At 39.2% G+C, this 22042-nt stretch overlaps 1 protein-coding gene across 7 annotated transcripts in view; it reads left to right on the top strand.

Annotated features, from left to right (window-relative positions):
- Positions 1-22042, top strand: part of LOC122553773 (spectrin beta chain, non-erythrocytic 1-like) — a 332898-nt gene that overhangs the window by 209649 nt on the left and 101207 nt on the right. For all 7 annotated transcript variants that reach the window (XR_015757960.1, XM_043698081.2, XM_043698085.2 and 4 more), the window contains 8 exons: positions 438-550; positions 2167-2354; positions 6500-6617; positions 8088-8246; positions 11754-12056; positions 12912-13062; positions 15217-16087; positions 18615-18752. Coding sequence is in view for 6 of the 7 variants with exons in the window: in XM_043698081.2 (XP_043554016.2) it covers positions 438-550; positions 2167-2354; positions 6500-6617; positions 8088-8246; positions 11754-12056; positions 12912-13062; positions 15217-16087; positions 18615-18752 (2041 nt within the window). In the remaining variant the exon portion in view is untranslated. The remainder of the gene's footprint in view (positions 1-437; positions 551-2166; positions 2355-6499; positions 6618-8087; positions 8247-11753; positions 12057-12911; positions 13063-15216; positions 16088-18614; positions 18753-22042) is intronic.

Below are 22042 nucleotides of genomic sequence, written 5' to 3' on the forward strand. Positions count from 1 at the left end.
AAAGTATGAAATTAAACATTAATACTTATCTTGATGATGTTTATTTACAGAAAGCGGTGCTTTACATGTCTGCTTTCTAACTACCAACCCTGTGTCTCAGCAGTCTCTCTTTGTACATACTCTAGGTATTTTATTAAACCCTTCACTTATGAATGTTAATATGATTAACACATCAAAACAAATTCATAAGTTGTCATTCGGATTGACCTCCTTTTGCCACCAGCCATTAAAACAAAATGATTTATTTAATATATTTCATGCTGTAGTCTTTGTGTCTGAATATTGTTCAACCAGTTCAGATTAAATGTTTTTAAAAATGGCTTTGTGCAGATTGTGCCAGGTGTGATGATCAAAGTGAATGTTTTCCTTTTCTGCATAAAGCATGATGCCTGATCAAGGAATAATTGGTGTTTATTCTCATGTACTCCATTTCACAGATGTTTATACTGAGAATCCAGATGAGAAGTCAATCATTACCTACGTGGTAGCATTTTACCATTACTTCTCTAAGATGAAAGCATTGGCAGTGGAGGGAAAAAGAATTGGAAAGGTTAGTGTGAAATAGAATTATTTGTAGAAATAATCATTAAATCCATTTACACTAATGCAACGTCACTGCAAATGTGGGTGAGAAGATTGAACCCACCCTAGCTAGGAGATACCCTTGTGAGTTGCCATTTCTGCTTTAAAAGGGAAAACCGCAATTATTTCATTTACATAGAGCATCTAGAGGGACTGGAATTGTACGATGTAAAGCAGAGTTTATGGAGAAATTTTGTGGAGGTGAACAAAATTATGAAGGTCATGTTTAGAGACCTGTTTCACTAGCAGATGAATTAGTAACCAGGGGGCATGGATTTAATGTAATTGATTAAAAATCAGTGGAAAGATGAGTTTGTTTTTGAATTCTGGTGATCTGGAATGTACTGCCTTAAAATGGAATAGATTCAACAGGAACATTCGATAGAGAATCAGATATGTATTTGTAAATGCAATATTTGCAGGGAAGTGGGGAAAGAGCAGAAGTATGTGATCAGGGGAATAAATGTTTCAAACAGTTGACACATGCACAGTTGGCAAAATGAGCTCATGTGCTGTCATATTCCCTGAGTCATTTTATGTTAAGATAACACACAAGTTTTAAGATTAGTTGTAATAGATAATAATCAGTTTTTGTCCTCACAATTATGTGAATAATTGTAAATAAGTAAGATTTGTAAAGTTCTAAGCCTGAACTCAATCACAAACTCTGGTTGTGTTCACTAGAATTTGAAAGGCTAATGGTGATTTAATCAAAGCTTTCAAGATATTAAGGGAAACAGTGATGGAGGTGATTATTCTTATTTGTGCTGATTGAGGAATATGGAATATTGCACGTAGTCTAAAAATTAGAGCTATACCTATTGAGAAGGAAATGTGAAAACTTTTCCATATAGCAGCATGGTAGAAGTTTATAACACTCTTCTGCAAACAGTAATTGATGCTAGATCAATTGTTAACTTTAAATCTTAAATTGGTAGGTTTTGGTTATCCAAAGATACTAAAGGATTTAGACAAAGATAAGTATGTGGAGTTCGATCATAGATCAGCAACGATCTCATCCAAGGGCAGAATTAGCTTGGAGGACTAAATGGCCTAGTCAATGTTTAACAACTGCACTCCAAATCCCTCTGTTCCACCAAGTAATTACTCCTGTAAGGTGAAAGCAACAGCCGTGGAGGGGGAAAAGATTGGAAAGGTTCAAATCATTTGAAAGAATACGTATCGTTGCAATACTGTGGAAATTTTGAAATTGTTATTTTCTTCTCCAAATCACCTCCATTCCCCCCCAAAATTTGAACAATACCAGTGAAGCTTATATATAGTTGACACAGCCTCTTTCACTTCTGGTTAACCCAGGGTTATTAGGACAATGCAACCAACTTATTGTCGGCTCAAGGCTTGTGAAGTCTGTAATTTATTTTTCTGTGTACTGTTGCTCACTTTTATTTACCTTGTATCTCAATCGTGGAAAATTTGTCATTTTCCATGATTAAGAAAGTGTAGGACAAATCAGCATCCAACAGTCAGCAATATCTTTGTCTATCTGATTAAATTGGAAGAATTCCAGTCTTTCAATGTTATGAGAGCTCAACATGTCCTACAGTGTGCTATATATTTGTGCAGGTGTTGGACAATGCAATTGAAACGCAGAAAATGATCGACAAATATGAACAACTAGCATCTGACTTGCTAATCTGGATTGAGCAAACCATCATTGTCCTCAACAGTCGGAAGTTTGCCAACTCATTGGCTGGAGTGCAACAACAGCTACAGGCCTTCAACACTTACCGCACAGTAGAAAAACCTTCCAAGTAAGTTGCAGAAGCAGAGCTTACAGCATTTTAAATGTTTTCTGTTGCACAACTACCTTTGATGTTTATAGTCCAGTGGAATTACTCAATGCTTATTAATTGCACATTCTCCCCGTGTCCTCTGGGTGCTCCGGTTTCCCCCCACAATCCAAAGATGCGCAGGTTAGGTGAAATGACCAGGCTAAATTGCCCATAGTGTTAGGTGCATTAGTCAGGGATAAATATAGGGTAGGGGAATGGGTCTGGGTGGGTTACTCCTCGGAGGGTCCTGGTGGACTTGTTGGGCCAAAGGACCTGTTTCCACACTGGAGGGAATCTGATCTAATTGCACCAAGGCCATTGGTGATAACAGATGAAGCAGATTGGAATAGAAGTCTCTCCATTAAAATTGTACAAAAGTGTTATCAGGATGATACTGTTGGTCTTCAGAAGGCCATTTTGGACCAGTTAGATTTCCACTAGTGCATGGTACATAGGTAAAAGATGCTCTTTTGGAAACCTCTGCAAAAATAATCTGCTTTCAAAAGCAGAAAGCGCCTGTCACATCAACATTATTTAGAGGGATCATCAGTTACTTTTTCAGTTTGGCTGTTGCCACAATTCTACAAGTTTATGTTGCTTCTACAGTGGTTTCAAGTTTTCAAAAGCTGACAGAGTGCTGTGTGTGGTTTGGTGTGGTGAGCATTCAGGGTCTTTTGTCTTTCCAGCAGAGCTAAGATGCAAGAATGAAGTAAAGGTGTGAATTTTGAGTGAGTGGTGATTATGCCCGCTTGGCACACTAGCCTCACTCCTGAAGAAGGGCTTATGCCCAAAACATTGATTCTCCTGCTTCCTGGCCTGCTGTGTTTTTCCAGCACCACATTTTTCAACTATGGTTCAGAGTGTGAGGCTAATAGCACAGCCGTTTCAAAGATATAATCATTGACCTTGACTACTCATGAGATCATGAGGGCAGCACGGTGGCTCAGTAGTTAGCACTGCTGCCTCACAGCACCAGGATACCAGGTTCGATTCCAGCCTTGGGCGATTGTCTGTGTGGAGTTTGAACATTCTCCCCGTGTCTGTGGGTTTCCTCCGGGTGCTCCGGTTTCGTCCCAAGATGTGCAAGTCAAATGAATTGGCCATTCTAAATTGCCCATAGTGTTAGGTGCATTAGTCAGAGGGGAAACAGGTCTCGGTGGGTTACTCTTCGGAGGGTCGGTGTGGACTGGTTGGGCCTCAGGGCCTGTTTCCACACTGAAGGGAATCTAATCTAATTACAACATGTCACCCAGCCCTCTGGGCTTGACCGCTGGCATTGAACTCCGGTGCCTTCTGAGTGTGTGGCCTCCATATGAACATAAGACAGCTCCCTTTCTTTCACTCTCCTTTGCCAAGGTCTCTAGTTCGACCCAAATATCTTGGAACCTGCGCAGTGCTATTATTCACTATTTCCCAGGACAGATTCATTTCCAGACTGCTGCCAATATCTGCAGTAGCCACAATGCATCTCCCCTTTAAGCAGTGCAGGCTGGCTTTAACTGGTGCCAGCCACCCGTGGTTCCTTTCTGTGTAGGCATCCAGCCAATTAACAGCACGTGGCTATTTAGTGAAATCATTAAAGTGATCAGGCAGACTGAAGTCTGCGTTGCAATTAGTGGCCATGAATTCATTGTGATTCTCGACCAATTGCAACCAGATTTGGCCCTCATTACATTCTTTTGTATAGAACATGAAAAATGTCTTTTTGCCTTTAAATAAATTTACCAGATCCATATGTAAATCAAGATATGATTAGGCTTTGTTACTAAGGAGGGCAAATGTCTGAAGGAAGCATAAGAGTCAGAATGTGTTGTAAAAATTGTGCAGTTCTTGTAACCCCATCTGGTCAATTCATTTCCGTAGTGAAAGGCAAGGGTCTGTATCCATGCTGTATATCTCTATGACTCTATGACTCTAAATCTAATTGATATAAGACTCCATCTCTCACTATGTCATGGACTCAATGGAACATAGACAATAAGAAGCAAGGGGCAGGTCTTTCGGCCCCTCAAACCTGCCCTTGCATTCGACCAGAATGGGGTTGATCTTCCAGCTGAGCATCATCATCCTGCACTGTCCCTTATCCCTTTGAAAATATTTTATCTAGAAATCCCTGGGTCTCTGTCTTGAACATACTCAATGAGTGGAGATTTTCAAAGGTTCTTGGCTATCTGAGTGAAGAAATTCCTCCTCATCTCTGTCTAAAACTTAGAAACTTATGCTGTCAAGGTAACCATGGATAAAGTGTGGCATGGTGAATGGGCGGCTCAGTGGTTAGCACTGCTACCTCATGGAGTTAGTATCTCGGTTTGATTCCAGCCTGGGGTGACTCTGTAGGGTCTGCACATTCTCCTCGTGTCTGCGTAGGATTTCAATCGGGTGCTCCAGTTTCCTCCCATGGTTGGGGCTGAGGAGGTTGAGAGGTGACATTATGGAAATTTATAAAATCATAAGGAGTATAAGTGAGGTGAATAGCTAAGGCTTTTTCCCTTAGGTGGGGGAGTTCAAAACTAGGGGGCATAACTTTAAGGTGAGAGAAGAAAGATTTATAAAGGACATGAGGGGCACCTTTTTCCCACAGTGAGTGGTTTTTTACACGTGTGGAATGAACTGCCAGAGGAAGAAGCAGTGGATATGTGTACATTTACAATGTTTAAAGCACATTTGGATAAGTACATGAATGTGAAAGGTTTGGAGGTATGTGGGCCAAATGAAAACAGCTGGGATGAGTTTAGTTTGGCAACATGACATGATCTAGTTGGAGCAAAGTGTCTGTTTCCATGCTGTATGATTTTCCTTCTCTAAAGATGTGGGGATCAGGTGGATTAACCATAGTAAATTGTGTGTATTGTCCAAGAGTGTGCAGGCCAGGTAGATTAGCCATTGTAAATGCAGGGTTATGGGGATAGAATGGGGGGTTGAGTTGGGTCTGGGTGGGATGCTCTTTGGAGGGTCGGTGCAGACCTGGTGGGCTGAATGGCCTCTTTCTGCTCTCTAGGGATTCTATGATTCTAAATGCTGTGTTGCTAGTGTCTCCACAATCCAAGAGCAAAATATTGTAATATCAGCTGAATGGTTAATTTCAGGCCACTAGCTCTATTCTTTTGCTTGGCATAATAAATACATGTTTTATTCCTGTTGATTTGGAAATTTTTAATGCCAACTTAATGTAGCTGACAATGGAATTGTGAAGAACTTTTATAATGGAGGGGACCCTGTCTCCACCCTCCCTCCCCCCAAGCAGAAATTGAATCATGCCGATTGATACCTTGTTGATGCCTCTGCCTTTCAACACCCATCCTTGTCCGGTCCAACTGCATTCACCTCACTCATACTCTGCTGGCAACAACAGCTGTCATTGTGATAGCTGGCCAATTGTTTTGCCTGCCACTGCGTAGTTTCCTACACGTACTGATTTGGGACTTCCAGCCAGAAATCAAATCTTTCAGAGTTCGAGAGACAGGCAAAAAATCTTCCCCAACACTGTCCCCTTCAGTTGGCACAGGTGATTACATCCAACATTTTGCACTTGCCTCTGGCATCCTCCCTGTCCTTCTGTGTGGTGCCAAGTCGCCATTGTGCAGACGACTTGAAAATCAGCCAAGAGCCTCCCTGTCAGTGCAGTGCTGTGTAATCAGCTTCTGTCTATGACCAGGTAAAGGTTATGAACCAGTTAAATGTCAAACTATGTTTGTTTCGCATTCCAGCACGACTGGATAAACCAACGCAGCAGAAGCCCTTTCAAATGGCTTATACACTTTTAATCAGCATTTTGTTTCTCTGTGCAATGCTGAAGGTGGAGTGCATTCTGTAGAAGACCCAAGATTTAAGGCGTACAAATAACCACATAAAGCTTGAACTGCTTGATCACTTTGGTGCCTAAAATAGACTTTAACAATAACAAAACTTAAGCAGCAGAACTGCACGGCATTGCTTTGGCATCTTTGCTGAAAGGACGAATGAAATATTTTCTCAAATTGTCATGGCAGTCTTCTCTGCATGAACACCTAAGGTCTAATTTCCAGTGCACAGTTTCAGAGCTGTTGTAGCGTTTCTTTTTGGTTTTAATGTATTCTTTCTTTTGAATTGTATCAAAAATGACAAAAGCTGCCATCCTTCAACAGGTTCCAGGAGAAGGGTAATCTCGAGGTGCTACTGTTCTCTATCCAGAGCAGGATGAGGGCAAACAATCAGAAAGTGTATACACCGCATGAGGGGAAGCTCATCTCCGATATTAACAGGGTAAGAGCTTCCTGCATTCACCATTTTCACCAGTCTGTTTGAGAATGCAGAACAACCCAAACGTCTTTAAACTTTTTAATTGTGATTGAATTTAACCCTCGGATAAGGGAGATTTACAGAGGCATTCTAATAGAGCAGCTGGTGATTGGAATTCAATTAAACAAGTATACTGGGGAGAGTTTGTAGGTATAAAGGGTACATCAGAGTTCTATTTGTCATTTGCAAATAAATTAATCAGATCAACTGTCCCATGCAAACATTCAGTTTTAAGTTCCATATGTAGGTAAACAAATTTTGATTGTTATTTTACTTGTGTTAAAAAGTTCCCTTTTTCAAAATGATACTTCAGTAGGTATGTTGTGCAGAGGGAACTCACTTGTATTTTCATTCTGAAAATGTTCATTTCAATAGTAGACTTTGTATATTTTCACCCATTTTGCTTGCTTCCTCCTGTTGAACAGAGTTTGCATTTCTGATATTCCTTGCAGATGTCTCTAAGTGCGTTGTATGAAGTAAAACACTGTCAAACACTGTCCCCTGTGCTTGCAGCAGAAGTGGTTATAGATGCTTCATATCATTCTGACAGAGCCCACATTATTTTTATTTGCTCTCAGGATGCATTGTCATTAGCAGGGCCAGCATTTATTGTCCATCCCTAATTATCCTTTATTGACCTTTTCACCACAACAAGGTGAATTGTATTTCATCAGTAAGTTTTCCGAACAACTTTGCAGGGCAATGCAGGCTTGTGCAGATCCACACTGGATAGTGGTTAACAGTGGGATCTTAGCTCCCTGTTTACAACCCCTCTCCCCAACCTGCAGACACTGAAAGCCCACGTTTCTTTCCTGATAGAAATCCTGAAATCGGTCGAGGTAGAGGGTCAGACATGAGTGTGCTCTCCTAGCGTATTAGAAATGATGAGCCCTTCCTTTATGATTGTGATCACATTGAAAACTGAGTGCAATGAAAATGAGCATTCAATCACAATTCTAAAACTTTTTTGGATTGTTTGGATGAAAGAATCTTTTGGAGCCCTTCTCCCTCAATGTTACTTGGGTACATTGTGCACTTTGTGTCATTTATTCCACGTTCTCATAGTCTCATGTATTGCCTTCAGCAATGGGAAGTCAATTAAATAACCAGGTTGTAAATGCCATTCAGGAGCAGCTCACAAAAATGCTTGGTCATGTCGGCATAGCTGAGAAAATTAATCTAAGGACATGGGATTGAACCAGCAGTTCACTCAGTGTCCTGACTCCAAGGATTCCATGACACTCTAATATCACACCAACAGTTTCTTTTCTGTGAAACCAATGAATGAGGGCAAGGACATTCACATGGAACAAGCAATTTCAGTTCACTGAATTAAATCAGTTTCACATCAGCCAAGCAAAAATGTTTTTATTAAGTGATAGCTTATCTAACATCTCATCATTTGTGACCTTTGTATCTGGTGAATACGCTTAGGGCTGGGAACGGCTGGAGAAAGCAGAGCACGAACGTGAGTTGGCCCTGAGAAATGAACTTATCAGACAAGAGAAACTGGAGCAGCTGGCTCGCCGTTTTGACCGCAAGGCACTTATGAGAGAGACGTGGCTATGTGAGAATCAGCGGCTTGTTTCGCAGGTAACAAACCATTTCGTTTAATCACAGAAAATGAGCAACAGATATACAGTGAGCCAATGGGTAAGGCAGTATTATTAGGAAGATACTGAAAGACCTTATCAATTTGCAGATTGCTCTAAGCACAGACCCCATTTATCAATGACGATTTTACAGTCTGTTCCCAGTCTAAATTTGGTACAATGTCTGGGAGTTAATGAGAAATGTAATTGCGCAGAATTATACACATGTAACCATGCTTTATAGTTCCTTATTCTGTGTTTCTCACAAATTTCAAATCTGTAATTCCCCTTGGGACAGACACCATATTGTAGTGAGCAAACAATGTGCCAGCGTACTAGTATGAATGCTGTTTACATGAAGGTGAAACTCAAATGGCTACTCGTTCTAATTTCCTTTCCATCTTCGTGTGAATGCAGTTAAACTCCAAATGGCATTGCATGTGATTTTAGAATGGATTTATACCATTAATTGCCTATTTTCCAGTTGTACAGCTGAATATATGAGAAATCAGCATGCTGTGCCATCCATAATTAATCAATTTTATTTTTGACACAGAAATGATACTCCGCTTTAATGGCTGATGTAAAAACATAGAAGTCTACGTCGATATGCAGCATATTTAGAAACTTACACTTGCACCATCTTTGGTCATTTTCATATAATATAAAAGTATTTGGATAGAAAATTGTAAACATGTGATGTATGTAAAATATCTATAATGTGATACATGATTTTTGAAATGGTATTTTGTTGTCTATGGAGTAGACATGTTGTCATACTTAGTGTAGATAATTGTATGAAATCCTTTCTGGTTTATTATCAAGTGTAGTTGATAATATTTTCAAAGGGTAATTTGGAACTTTATTATTTTCAGGAACTATATTGTTAATGTCTACTATTTGTTTTGTAATCACTTCCCTTGCTTCCTCTTGTTATGCATCCTTAACTACTGAAATGACACATACAATGGTGAACATGCCACTTTGAAAATGGGATAAGTTTATGTATGCACCAAAATGTGCAGCTCTGCCCTGCGTAACCTGTCATCATAAAACCAAAGGGGAGTGTAGCAGGAATCCATGGTAGTTTTATCACCAGACATTATGTTTAAGCTGTGACATTCTTATAAATGCTCACTTGAAGATCTTACCTGTGTTCTGGTGACTCATTCGCTCAGCTAACTGGGTAGCTAGAATGTGCTTCTGAATAGGCTCAACAACACAAGTTTAATTCCCATTCAACTGAAGACCTGCCTCCATGCCCTGCCCCCAAGACTGAAAGGCACTGGCCAATGACATGACAAAAGCTATCAAGGAAAATGGCTCAGAATGAAGCATGAGCAGAGAATGAGCCAAGACCTTCCTTTGGGCAGACTACACATATGTTCTGTCCCTACCCATCTGACTATACCTCAAAGATGGCAAGAAACATTTTTGCAGTGTTACACAGTGAAACTGCTTGGAATAGTTATCAGTGGTGCTCAGTATTATCTTAAAGTTATTAATTTTGTAGCATTGGCATAGATATAAATGAATGTTTTCAATATTGAAGTTTATTTTCAAAGATGTATTCAACATAATGTCACAATCTTATGTCTTTGACTCTTTGCCATCGCCCAGAGATTTTTTTCACAAAAAAAATATTATTTTGTAGCAGCAATTCAGGATGGTGAAGGCAAAGTATTAATAAAGTTCTTTGTCAGTTTTACTTGAGTAGTGTACTGCATTGAATCAGTAGATAGTTTATTAGAATCCATGAATTTGGCTGGCCCCTCAGATATACATTCCTTGTTTAAGTTGAATGTTGTAACTAAAGGACTGGATCTTGCTGGATGACAGCCTCTTGTGAGTTTTAGATCGACTGTTTCCTGTAGCCTTTAGCTCAAAATATTTTTCCAGCACATCTTGTTGGAATGCAAGTTGATAGCAACACCATCCAGGGCCTTAGTGAACATTGGAATTGGCATACCTCTGTAACCAGTGCAGCTTATGAATTGAGAATTATAGAATCCCTACAATGTGGAAGCAGGCCATTCAGCGCAGACCCAACCCCCCCACCCTATAACTCTACATTTCCCATGGCTAATTCACCAAACCTATACATTCCTAGACACTATGTGCCAGTCTACCTAATCTGCACATGCTTGGACTGTGGGAAGAAACCAGAGCACCCAGAGAAAACCCACACAGAGAATGTGCAAACTCCATACAGAATGTTGCCTGAGGCTGGAATCGAACCTGGTGCTGTGAGGCAGCAGTGGTAACCACTGAGCCACCATGCCACCCCAGTGAGAAAGGAATAGAGGAATGCCTGAGAAGGTGGATGAATTACAGTAAAATCAGCTAAAAAATAAAGGGAAGGAAAGAAATATTTAGATTAAGGGAGTGAAAAAAGGTAAAGAAAATTGAAGAAACAAAATTAAAAATATAATTTGATGTATTTAAAATCTCTAGTAACAATTGACTGCATGCAGGAATGACATTGAGCATTTTAAATTGTCCCCTTTCAAAGCCGGAATAGTTGCATTAGCAGTTATTATGTTGATGAGGTGATTTGTTACATTTCAGGGTTGCTGTTCTGTTAGGAGTTTAAGGGGTAATGTGAAAGTTCATCAAGATTTAGCAATAACAGTGAGGTTGAGGGCAAGGTGCTATTGGTCACGAGAAAGTAGCAGAGTGGTGTAAATCTGCTGGAAAGTTTTGGAGATTTGTGATTCAGCTGTTGTATCTCAATCTGGTGAATTTGGTCAATTTGCACATTAATAATAATGCATTGTTAAATCATAATTATTTTACCAGCAAGATCCAGACTATTGTACTTCCAAAGCACATAAACATCATTGCAAGATAGGAATTATTTCAGGTTCCAAATACCACTGCACACATTCTAATGCAACTATCTACTGGTGGTTATGTTGTCTGAATAAACAGTCTGTATCTGGATCTTGGGATTCAGAGCTGATGATGACATTTGAATGTTAAATTGCATTGGTCAGCTCGCTTTCACCTTCCTGCCACAGAATCTGTTCAATCAGACACTATAGCCAAAATAAAAGTGCTTGGTGTTTATTTTTGCTGCATTGCATTGGATGAAGTGCTATTTGCATTTTGTTGATAATGCAGGCTTGAAAGCAACATGTGAAGACATATAACATTATAGGATGATGTTCTGCTGTGGCCTTCTTTGTGTTTACTTTTCATCCTGAGTTATTTTCTGATCCATTTATTACTTCCTGTGGCTGTCTCAATGTGCTGATGTTTCTGGCTTCTGATGCAGTGTTCTTGCATGTTACTGTAAATTGAGAACAATATATAGTTTATGGATGCTTCAGTCATTTTACAAAAGTGCCAAGCATGTTTACATTGACATTGATTTGGCCTGACAAGTGGCAAAGTTGACGTACAAGTTTGCTGTTTCTCTTTCATTCAGTCATAGGGGTAAAACTTATCACTGAGTAGTTCTAGTTTCTGAAGTATTTATCATTTAATTTGTACAATTTGACCACAGGATAATTTTGGCTATGATCTGTCTGCTGTGGAAGCAGCTATGAAGAAGCATGAGGCAATCGAGGCTGATATTGCTGCTTATGAAGAACGTGTGCAGGCCCTTGTGGATGTGTCACTGGAACTGGAGGCTGAAAATTACCATGATATTAAACGTATTAATGCCAGAAAGGACAACATTATGCGGCTGTGGGAGTACCTGTTGGAGCTGCTTAATGCGAGGCGAGCAAGACTGGAAATGAACTTGGCCCTTCAGAAGATTTTCCAGGAGATGCTTCATATCATTGATTGGATGGATGAAATGAAAGTAGGTGCTACGATGAGATCTTTTTGGGTATATATCATGTACTCATGTGTTGACATTCTTGTACTAATGGGGCAAAGGCAATGAATGATTATTTGGACCTTCCAATATCATCGATTCTCCTTTGGAAAAATAAAATTGCAGCATAATTGATAGACCACTTTATTGGTTTGTTTTCAGATTTTTTTTCTAGATTCGACAATTTTACAAGTTTCATACGATAGTAGAACTGCCATTACCGTTTCAGTTTTGTCAGCTAACCCAGTTTCCACCACTCTCTAGCTTTGTGCTGGGGAATTAATGGGCAGAATAAAGCTATTATTAATGATTATTTGCCACTAATCTTATTTTCAGCAGTAAATAAAGGTTGAGTTTCATCATGCTCTGCGGAATGTGATTTAAATTTTTCATCCCATTTTTTATAAGTCAGTTTCATTATAAAAAACTTGTTGATCTCGTGTAATAAATCCAAGGGTATCCTGTTTTCTAAATAAGAGTATCGTATCATGTAAAGTACTATTTAGTGAAATTTGTGTGTATGATACCTGAATTTTACCTGGCCTTTAATCAAGTGTAACATATGTATCATATTTAGTCCTAGTTAAAGTTTTCAAGGGGACCACTTGATTCCTAAACCAAATACTTTCCCAGCTCATCACGGTTAGTATTACACTGGAAATATTGGCTGGCATTTGTCATTTTAAAAACATTTACCTCATGAGGTTCACTTTCTGATTCATGAGTGTGTAACTTACTAAACTTAGAAATAATGGCATTTTGATTTATATGGGTGTGTGTGTTTATGTGTTTTTTTTATCATACTTATTTTAGAAAGCTAATACTTCCCTTTCTTTTCAGGTACGACTGCTATCACAGGATTTTGGTAAACATTTAATGGGTGTGGAGGACCTGCTTCAAAAACATACACTGGTGGAAGCTGACATTGCGATTCAAGCAGATAGATTGAAGTTGGTTAATGCAGGAGCCCTCAAATTTGCTGAAGGCGAAGGTACCTGTTGATGTTTCTCCTGTAATGTTCTGTACTTCGCATCCTGTTTAAGTCCTAATAAAGACCATCAGTAATTGGCAAAAGCAACTGCAAAACTTTGATTTCCGATTTTTGTTGCTGTACCTTTTTATGGAGCCCTTCAACTATTGTATATCCCTGCATAAACACCAGACCTTATATATGTGTATGCGTTTTATAACAATTTGCATGAAAAAAGGCTGCACAATTAGACAATCTGTCTTAGTGTTGTTACTTGAGGAATAAGTATTGAACACAATTCACTTTGCTTTTATTATAGTATAATGGGGATCTGCTGTGGCAACCTGACAAAGCTCACAGAATGTCCATTTAATATCTCACCCAATGATGGTACCTGTACAAATGCCTCATGAAATTCCACTGTCTTGGTATTTAGGAATAGAGTCCTTTTTTTGTTTCTTCCTTGCTCTTCCACATCAGTTATACTTTGCAATTTGGTATTGTCCAAGAGTACATCTTTACTTAACCTATTTATCTATGTGGACTTTAAGCAGGATTGCCAATTTAGTATGCAATGTTGTCAAATTTAAGAGCATTTAAAATGCGAAGAACTGAGGGCAGGAGATTTTGTTTGAACAAAACATGATTTAGAACCAGTCCAGACAAAAATGGAAGTCTGCCTTTGTTGCTACATATTATGTTTGAAAATAATCTTATATCTTTTGTCTTGAGTAATGCTGGCAATGCAAAATAGATTCTCAAATTAGAATTCAGATTTTTTTTTCTGTTGGTCAGAGTTGCTTATGATATGATTTGTCTATTTCTTCGTTACTTTTCATATTAAATTTCTAATCTAGAGGGTGGCATCACCGGAAAGGGGATTTGTGGCAGGAAACCGAGTGGTGGTTAATTGATGTTTCTCACACCAGAGGAAGGTTACCTAGGGGTTGATGTTAGTATCCCTGTCTGTCTTGATGTATGTTAATGTCCTAGACTTGACTATGCAGGGCATAGTGTCAAATTTTGAGGATGATATGAATTTTGGAAGTGAGGTGAGTTGTGAGGAGAATCATTTTGAAATTCAAAACGAGCAGGTCAAATGGATAGACAACTTGCAGGTGAAATGTGATGTAAATAGAATGAATTAATCCATTGTGCTTGGAAGATGGGGTCAGGCAGTTGTTTTTAAAGTGTGGTACAATTTTAAAGTGTATGCAAGAACTAGCTGTACAGTTATGCAAGTGATTGAGGATGGCAAGAAGAATGCTGAATAGAGCATATGGAATACTGGGCTTTATAACAAAGGTAATTGAATACAAAAGCAGGAGCATTGTGGTAGATATATATAAAGCATTAGCTTCACCTCAGTTGGAGTGCAGTGTCTAGTTCTAGTCATCACACTTTTGGAAGGATGTGAAAGATCGAAGTGGGATTCATAAGAATGCTTATAAAATGTTTACTTTTGTTAAACAGATTGAAGAAATTTGTCCTTCTCAGAGAAGATTGGAAGCAGGTTTGACAGACCTATTCGAAATCGTGAAAGGTCTGGACAGAGTAGATAGCCAGAAAGATCGAGTAAACTCGACATCAGTTGAAAGTGATTGGCCAAAAAGGTGAAGGTAACATGAGGGAAAAGTTTTCACACAACAAGAGACTAGGATTTGGAATATACTGCCCGAGGATGTGGTAGAGGAAATTTTCATGATAATCGATCATTATCTGAAGAGGAAATATCAATGATAGCATGTTGTAAAGACAGTGGACCGAAACCAAGTGAATTCCTTTTGCAGAGGGCTGACACTGACACGATAGGCTGAATGTCCACTCTTCTGTGCTGTACCCATTCTCTGATTCTGTGAAATGAAATCCACCATCGTACCAATTCACTCCATGCAAGTTAGCTTAGGAACCTTATTTCCTGTACTATTTACAGCCCGATTGAATTGCCCCAAAGTCTGCTAACTGGTTCAGCAGACCTCATCAGCTAGATCTGATTGATTAATAAGCAGTTTAGTTTGAAATTGTAATATAGTGAAGGGATCGACTGATGCTGGAAAGTTATGCGCAACTCACTCATTCACATTCTCCCCATATTTTCTGTGAGACTAAGCGTGGTTGAGCACCACAACATTCTTAATGATGCACTTAACGATTAGTTGTGAATCTCTTTTCCAGGTTACACCCCTTGTGATCCCAATGTGATCAAAGATCGTGTCAACCACCTGGAACTGTGTTACGAGGAGCTTTGTGTGTTGGCTGCTGAGCGGAAAGCTCGTCTGGAGCAGTCCCGTTGTCTTTGGAGGTTCTTCTGGGAGATGGCGGAGACTGAGGGCTGGATTCGGGAAAGAGAGCAGATCTTCTCTTCGCAGGATTACGGAAAAGATATCACCAGTATTGTGATTCTGCAAAGCAAGCATAAGGCACTGGAGGATGAGTTGGGCGGCCTCAGCACGCACCTGCAGCAAACAATTAAAGAAGGCCGAGATATGATTGCACAGAAACACTTTGCTTCGCCTGAGATCAAGAAACGGATAGACGAGGTCCTTGCCATGTGGAAGGATTTGGAGGAGCTGGCTGCCTTCCGCAAGCAGAACCTTCAGGATGCACAGAATTTCTTCCAATTCCAAGTGGATGCAGACGATGTCAAAATCTGGTTGCAGGACACATATCGCATCGTGTCTTCTGATGATGTTGGTCATGATGAATTTTCCACACAGACACTGGTGAAGAAACATAGGGACCTTACAGATGAGATCATGAAGTCTGGGATAGCTATTGATGCTCTGAACAAACAGCTCCAGAGCCTTCCAGAGGAGTTCAGGAAATTACCAGAAATAAAGGACAGACAGTGGGAGATAAAGGAGCTATATGCTGATCTCGTGGCTCTAGCTGATCTCCGGAGGCAGCGTCTACAGGACGCCCTTGCTCTCTATATAATGTTTAGTGAAGCTGATGCTTGTGAATTGTGGATGAATGAGAAGGAGAAGTGGCTGGAAGGAGTAGAGATTCCAAAGAAACTTGATGATCTGGAAGTAGTGGAGCACAGGTACAAGCCGCGAATGCAAATAATTTATTTCATTTGCCCATTCAGATTGTGCAAGGGAAGATGTTATTCTCTCAAATCCTCAAGAATTTAATGACCTATTAGGAGGGCCATGATGACTGTCATGAATGGGTCAGGCAGTTTCAGTGAAGAGAAAAGGAACAGTTATGTTTAAGGTTTTTGAGCTTTCATGATTTGGAGACGCCAGTTTTGAACTGGGGTGTACAAAGTTAGAAATCACACAACACTAGATTATAGTCCAACAGCTAGTGCTTCCAAATAAACGTCTTGGACTATAACCTGGTGTTGTGTGTGAGTTTTAACTTTAAGCTTTCTGTTCTGATGTAAAGTCACAGGCCTGAAATGTTGACTCTTTTCCCTCTCCATAGATGCTGCCCAGCCCTAAGGAATATTTTCAGCAAGTTAAGTTTTTATTTAAGAGTTCCAGAATCCACTGTATTTAGCTCTTGTGTTAGACATTGTAATCGCTTTAAGCAACGCAGTTAAAATCATATGTATTCCAAATCTGCATTCTCTCCAACCTATGGAGTTTCATCATGAAGAAATTCATTACTCAAAGTTCCTGATGGTGTGCATTTAACTTGACTGAGAGTTGACTTTAGAGTTAAAATCATCATAGAAATCCTGCAGTGTAGAAACCAGCCAGTTGGCCCAACAAGTCCACACTGACCCTCCAAGGTCTAACTCACCCAGACCCATTTACTCCTGACCAAGGCACCTAACCCACGTGTCCCTGAACATTATGGACAATTTAGCATTGCAAACTCAGCTAACCTGTACATCTTTGGATTGTGGGAGCAAACCAGAGCATCCGGACTATGTATTCATGGGGAGAATGTGCAAACTCCATACACACAGTCATCCGAGGCTGGAATTGAACCCAGATCCCTGGTGCTGTGAGGCAGCAAGCTAACCGCTGAGCCATCATGCTGTCCTATGTTACCACTTCCATTTCTCCCACTTTACCATATGTAAGCTTAAAAGTTGACCTCTCCTTTATCTTAAATCATATTATTCCGAGACTTCTTTGTGGCTTATGCCATCTTCCAATTTAATGTACTTGGAAATGATTTGATCAGTTGTGGTGGATGACCCAGTCACATGGATACTGATTCGGAACACAACTTCCCTTTACTGAGGCCATATGGGTAGAACAGAGGAAGTTAAGGTGGAAGCTGACAGAAATTTTGAACATAAATAGTTAGCTGTTTGGTGAAAAGGAAGCAAAGGGGGCAGAATCAATGAATTAACGCTAGAAAAACCAAGAGGGTAATTAGAAAAAAGTGAATTGGAACAGGTTATTAGAGAATGAAATGTTTCTGCAAGTGGCTAATAAAACAGAGATTGTTTAAAAATGAAATTGGAAAAGGATATTGAAATAAAATTTTAAATTAGATTCCCTAAAGTGTGAAAACAGGCCCTTTGGCCCAACAAGTCCACACCAACCCTCTGAAGAGTAACCCACCCAGACCCATCTCCCTCTGACTAATGCACCTAACACTATGGGCAATTTAGCATAACCAATTCACCTAACCTGCACATCTTTGGACTGTGGGAGGAAACCCACGCAGACACAGACAGTCGCCCAGAGGTCGGAATTTAACCCAGGTCCCAGGTACTGTGAGGCAACAGTGCTAATTACTGACCCACTATGCCACCCATTTGAAATGAAAGAATAAAAATGGTTACGTTTTGGCCACATGGAAACTGAATAATCCTTCCAGTTGAAGGTCTAGCACTAGTTAGACACAACAGGGACAACTTCAACTTAATTTGCCCGGCAAGCAATCAGCAGTATTAACTAAAATGTCTGTATTGTAGTTTCCCATTATTACTTTGCATTTACTCCAATTAAGAATAAATTAGGCTAGTGTGTGAAAATCAACCTGATAGATTGTTGGTGAATTGTTTATATTAAAATTGCCCCAATGAAAGCATCCCCCACTATAATTTTGTTGTATTTTTAAAATATATTTTATATCTGTGATATTTATTGCACAAGAAAAGGCAGAGCAGTCTCGCCCGTAGCAAAATCAAAACATTTGCCACATCTGCTGAGCTTTCCAGAAATTTCTGATTTCCAACATCTGCAGATCTTTGGTTTTTAGTTCTGTCCAAAGGTTTAGCCAAAGTTAATGGTTTGTTGACTATTTCAAAGTGCAAATTAAATTGTAAAGGGATTAATAAAGCATTTCCGAGCCAGTAATCCAATCACAGAATTAAGATGCATTAAAATAATTTGTAATATTGTCTCAATCTAGAAATTGCATGCAGCTTTGAACTTGCTGAATTGTGTTTATTTTAGTGGTTTTTCAACAATTAGGATGAACAGAATTGGTGCATGATGAGCTGTATATTATGCAATTAGGTACTTCAGAATAATCGAGTGATGATCGCCACTTTGGCAAAACAAAATGTGCAATGAATATGTATTATAATATGTTACATTCAACAGCTTATTTGTTGTGACTTTTAAATGTATTGCACAATCTACCTTTGTTTTGCATAGGTTTGAAACCCTGGTACAGGAAATGAACAATTTGGGATCTCGGATCACTGAAGTAAATAGTACAGCAAACCACTTGGTAGAGACTGGCCACCCAAGTACACAAGAGGTGAAAGACTGTCAGGATCATGTGAACCTCAGGTATATTTCTAACATGTTTCCATTCACCACATATTGCTTAGTGATTCATTATCCTGCGGAACAACATTCTGAACGATGAAGAGGATGAGAGACAATGGATGAGGATGAGTTCGCCCCTTTAAGTTTTATGTAAAAGATGTAATCAGAAAATAGTTTCCTCTTCAACCCTTGGTTGCAAACTGGTTTACCTGCCTGGATATGTCCATTTCTTTCTTTTGACATTCTTTAACTGAGTGTTAATTCATTTCATTACAGGAGCATTGTATTGTGTTCTTATTAGGTGTGAATGATCAGGTCACCTCAACAACAGTTCACTGACAAAGATGTTTTTGAATAAGGATATGTGTGAGAGTTGCACTGTACAACTAGTGAGAAAAGTCCATTTGGGTTAATGGCCTCACTTTGTGTAATATAATTTTATTGCAAATCATTCTCCCTGTTGAAAGAACATTAAATTCTAGCCCAATCTTCCTGGGATGAAATTATTAAAATTCTGGTTTCAGATCTCTGTGAAGATCTCTTAAAGAAATTGGTTAATCTGCATAAAACATTTTTTTTGTGTAGTACAGTTTTAAAAGTGGAGCATAAGCAGGGGTGACAGTGCAAAACATCTTAAAGAAGGAATAATAAAGACTGTTTAAAATACATTTATGGGACTTTTGGCTTTCAAAAGAGGGAGGTTGAGTCTGATGTTTACGGAAAAGCAGGAAAGATCATTGGAACGGGGAAAACCCAGCAAGGTCAAGGATATACAAACCCTACTGAATTTAGCAGTATAGTTGTGATGTACATTTTCCGCTGAGCTGGAAAGGACTGGATGTGGGAGCACTGCAATGCTTTTTATCTGCTTCGTTGATTGTAGGAGTGCTTGACTTGTAGCTTCTGCTATTTAACATGCATGCAATCCTTTCGGAGTGAGTTGTAATCCTAGCCCCTTTTGGGATAATCTGAAATCAAACATACCTTTCAGATGATCCCTCTCAACTTTAGGTTGGGAAAGACCCATCCCAAAGATATTAAATGGATCTGAAGGACAAACCCATTTCTCCTCACAGAAGAGGATCTCCTCAGAGTAATGCCATTCAGTATAGCCTTTTTAACAAATTTCAGACAAATTATGATATCCCAGATGTTAAGAAGGTCCAGGAATATCTGTACCCCCATTTCCCCTCATATATACAATAAATAAGGTTAAAGAGTTGGGTTCAAGAGTTAATGATACAGAAGATTATGTGAGACAACACAAATTCTGAACTACACAAATGTTCACTGATGAGCCAACGATGCAATTCATAAATTGACAAGGCAGTAAATCACAAAGTCAGAAGAACGAAGAGAAAAATAGTCTTGTTTCTAACAGAAAACAAATTATTGTTACAATAAAATGCTTTAAGTAGAACATCTGTCAATTATTAAAGAACCATTTAACTTAAATCTGGAATAGACAGCTAGAGAGTTAGAGAGATGACTCTCTACTGATTGATGAGAGAATTGTCATTATCTTATCCTAGTAAAGGAAAGTGCTGATGTTCACATCTTCACTATTTACCATTTGCTTCTTTGCACAAAAGAATTAAAAACCTTGAAAATGAATAATAATATTGAAGCAGGTTAAGATGCGGATGAAATATTAGGTGAAGCTATTTTTCATACTGGAAAGTGTAGACCGCAAGTGTGTCATCTGCTAATGTTGTATATATGTTCTCATTGTTCAAACAATTTGCAGTGCAGTGAACCTTACAACAAGGATCGGTGTGCCAAAAGTTAGATGTTTCTTACTTTATCACAATATTTCTCCAAAAAAACATCATTATATTTGCTTTTCAAAAAATATTTAATTTATCTTTTTCCATGCACTATGCATGTCAAAGCTTTGGGTGGTTGGCATCTCTTAAATTGACTCTGACTCTGATTATGAAATGTGTTTACCATTAGGAAAGTTTTTGCAGAAACTTAGCCTCTGCAAATCGCAGCAGTTTACTGTAATTATACCTTAACTTACTCTGAAGGTAAAGTGAAAATAAAGTTAAGGAATGTCGTTCTAATTTTGCTGTCGTCTTGTGATCTCTACTATGAAGGGGACATACTTTAGGCAAACGTCTCGATTTTACTTGAATAAAATCCTTGCGTTGAACACACTGCTGCATTGTGCACTTGAAACGATAGCAATCTAAAGTATGCTCTCAATATTTATAGTGTTTCGTACAGCTGCATAATTAATCTGTTGCGTAGTTTGTGTACAAAGCTGTTGTTAGAAGGTGGAGCAAGAAAGTAGAAAAGGATGGATGAGACTGATGGACATAATAAAGCTTGTAGGAGAATTTGACTGCACCACAAAGATTTTGTTTTAATTTTCTGTGAGGTATTGTCTTTTGCCAATACCTTGCCTCCCACACCTTAATCAAGATTATGAATTTAATAATGAACGAAGAGTGAAATCCCATCTTCGATACCGCAACATTTCATTCCAATATATTGCACTCCCCAAAGTTGCTGACTTTATTTCTCTCGGTAGTTTTCTCCAGACAGGAGAATTTGAGTACTCTTGAGCTACAGGGCTGCCTCATGCGATACTGTCATAAAAGAATAATTGACTTTATTAATTCATGGGATGTGGACATTGCTAGCTGGGCCAGCATTTATTGCCTGTCTCTAGTTGCCCTGGAGACGGTGCTGACGAGGTGTTGTCTTGAACCACTGCAGTCCATATGATGTAGGTTGACCCACAATGCCGTTAGAAAGGCAGTTCCAGGATTTTGAACAGTGAAGGAATCATGATATATTTCCAAGTCAGGATGGTGAGTTGCTTGGAAAGTGTGAGAGGCGCTTGCAAATGTTGTTGTATCTGCAAAAATCATAAGGCTGAATCATGAGGTGGGGGTGGGGTGTGTATGTTAAGCTAGATATGCTTGCACGAACAGCTACAAGTAGCTGCATCTTCTGCAGAAATCGTAAGGTGGAGTCATGAGGGTGTATACCAAGAAATAACTAACCATAAAGGGAGGTGGTCGACTGGTAGAAACAGATGTATTGACATGACCGTTGCAATTGTGATGCACATAGGGAGTTAATATGAACAAGATAACCAAATAAGACCCAGTGTTGCGTCAGCAAAAGTAATAAGACCCAGCTATCAAGGGGAGGGTTGCACGCTAACAACAGGCCACAGACAGATGTGGTAAGCCGATTAGATTAGCAGATGCACAGAGCAATACAACTGTCACATGAGGTAAAAGGGGAGTACCGAGAGACTCAACTGAATTGTATAAATTGTAATGCAACCTCCTGAT

The sequence above is a fragment of the Chiloscyllium plagiosum genome, unplaced genomic scaffold, assembly GCF_037043375.1.
Source record: "Chiloscyllium plagiosum isolate Xiang-an unplaced genomic scaffold, Cpla_swu_hap1 HiC_scaffold_8, whole genome shotgun sequence".
NCBI lineage: Eukaryota > Metazoa > Chordata > Chondrichthyes > Orectolobiformes > Hemiscylliidae > Chiloscyllium > Chiloscyllium plagiosum.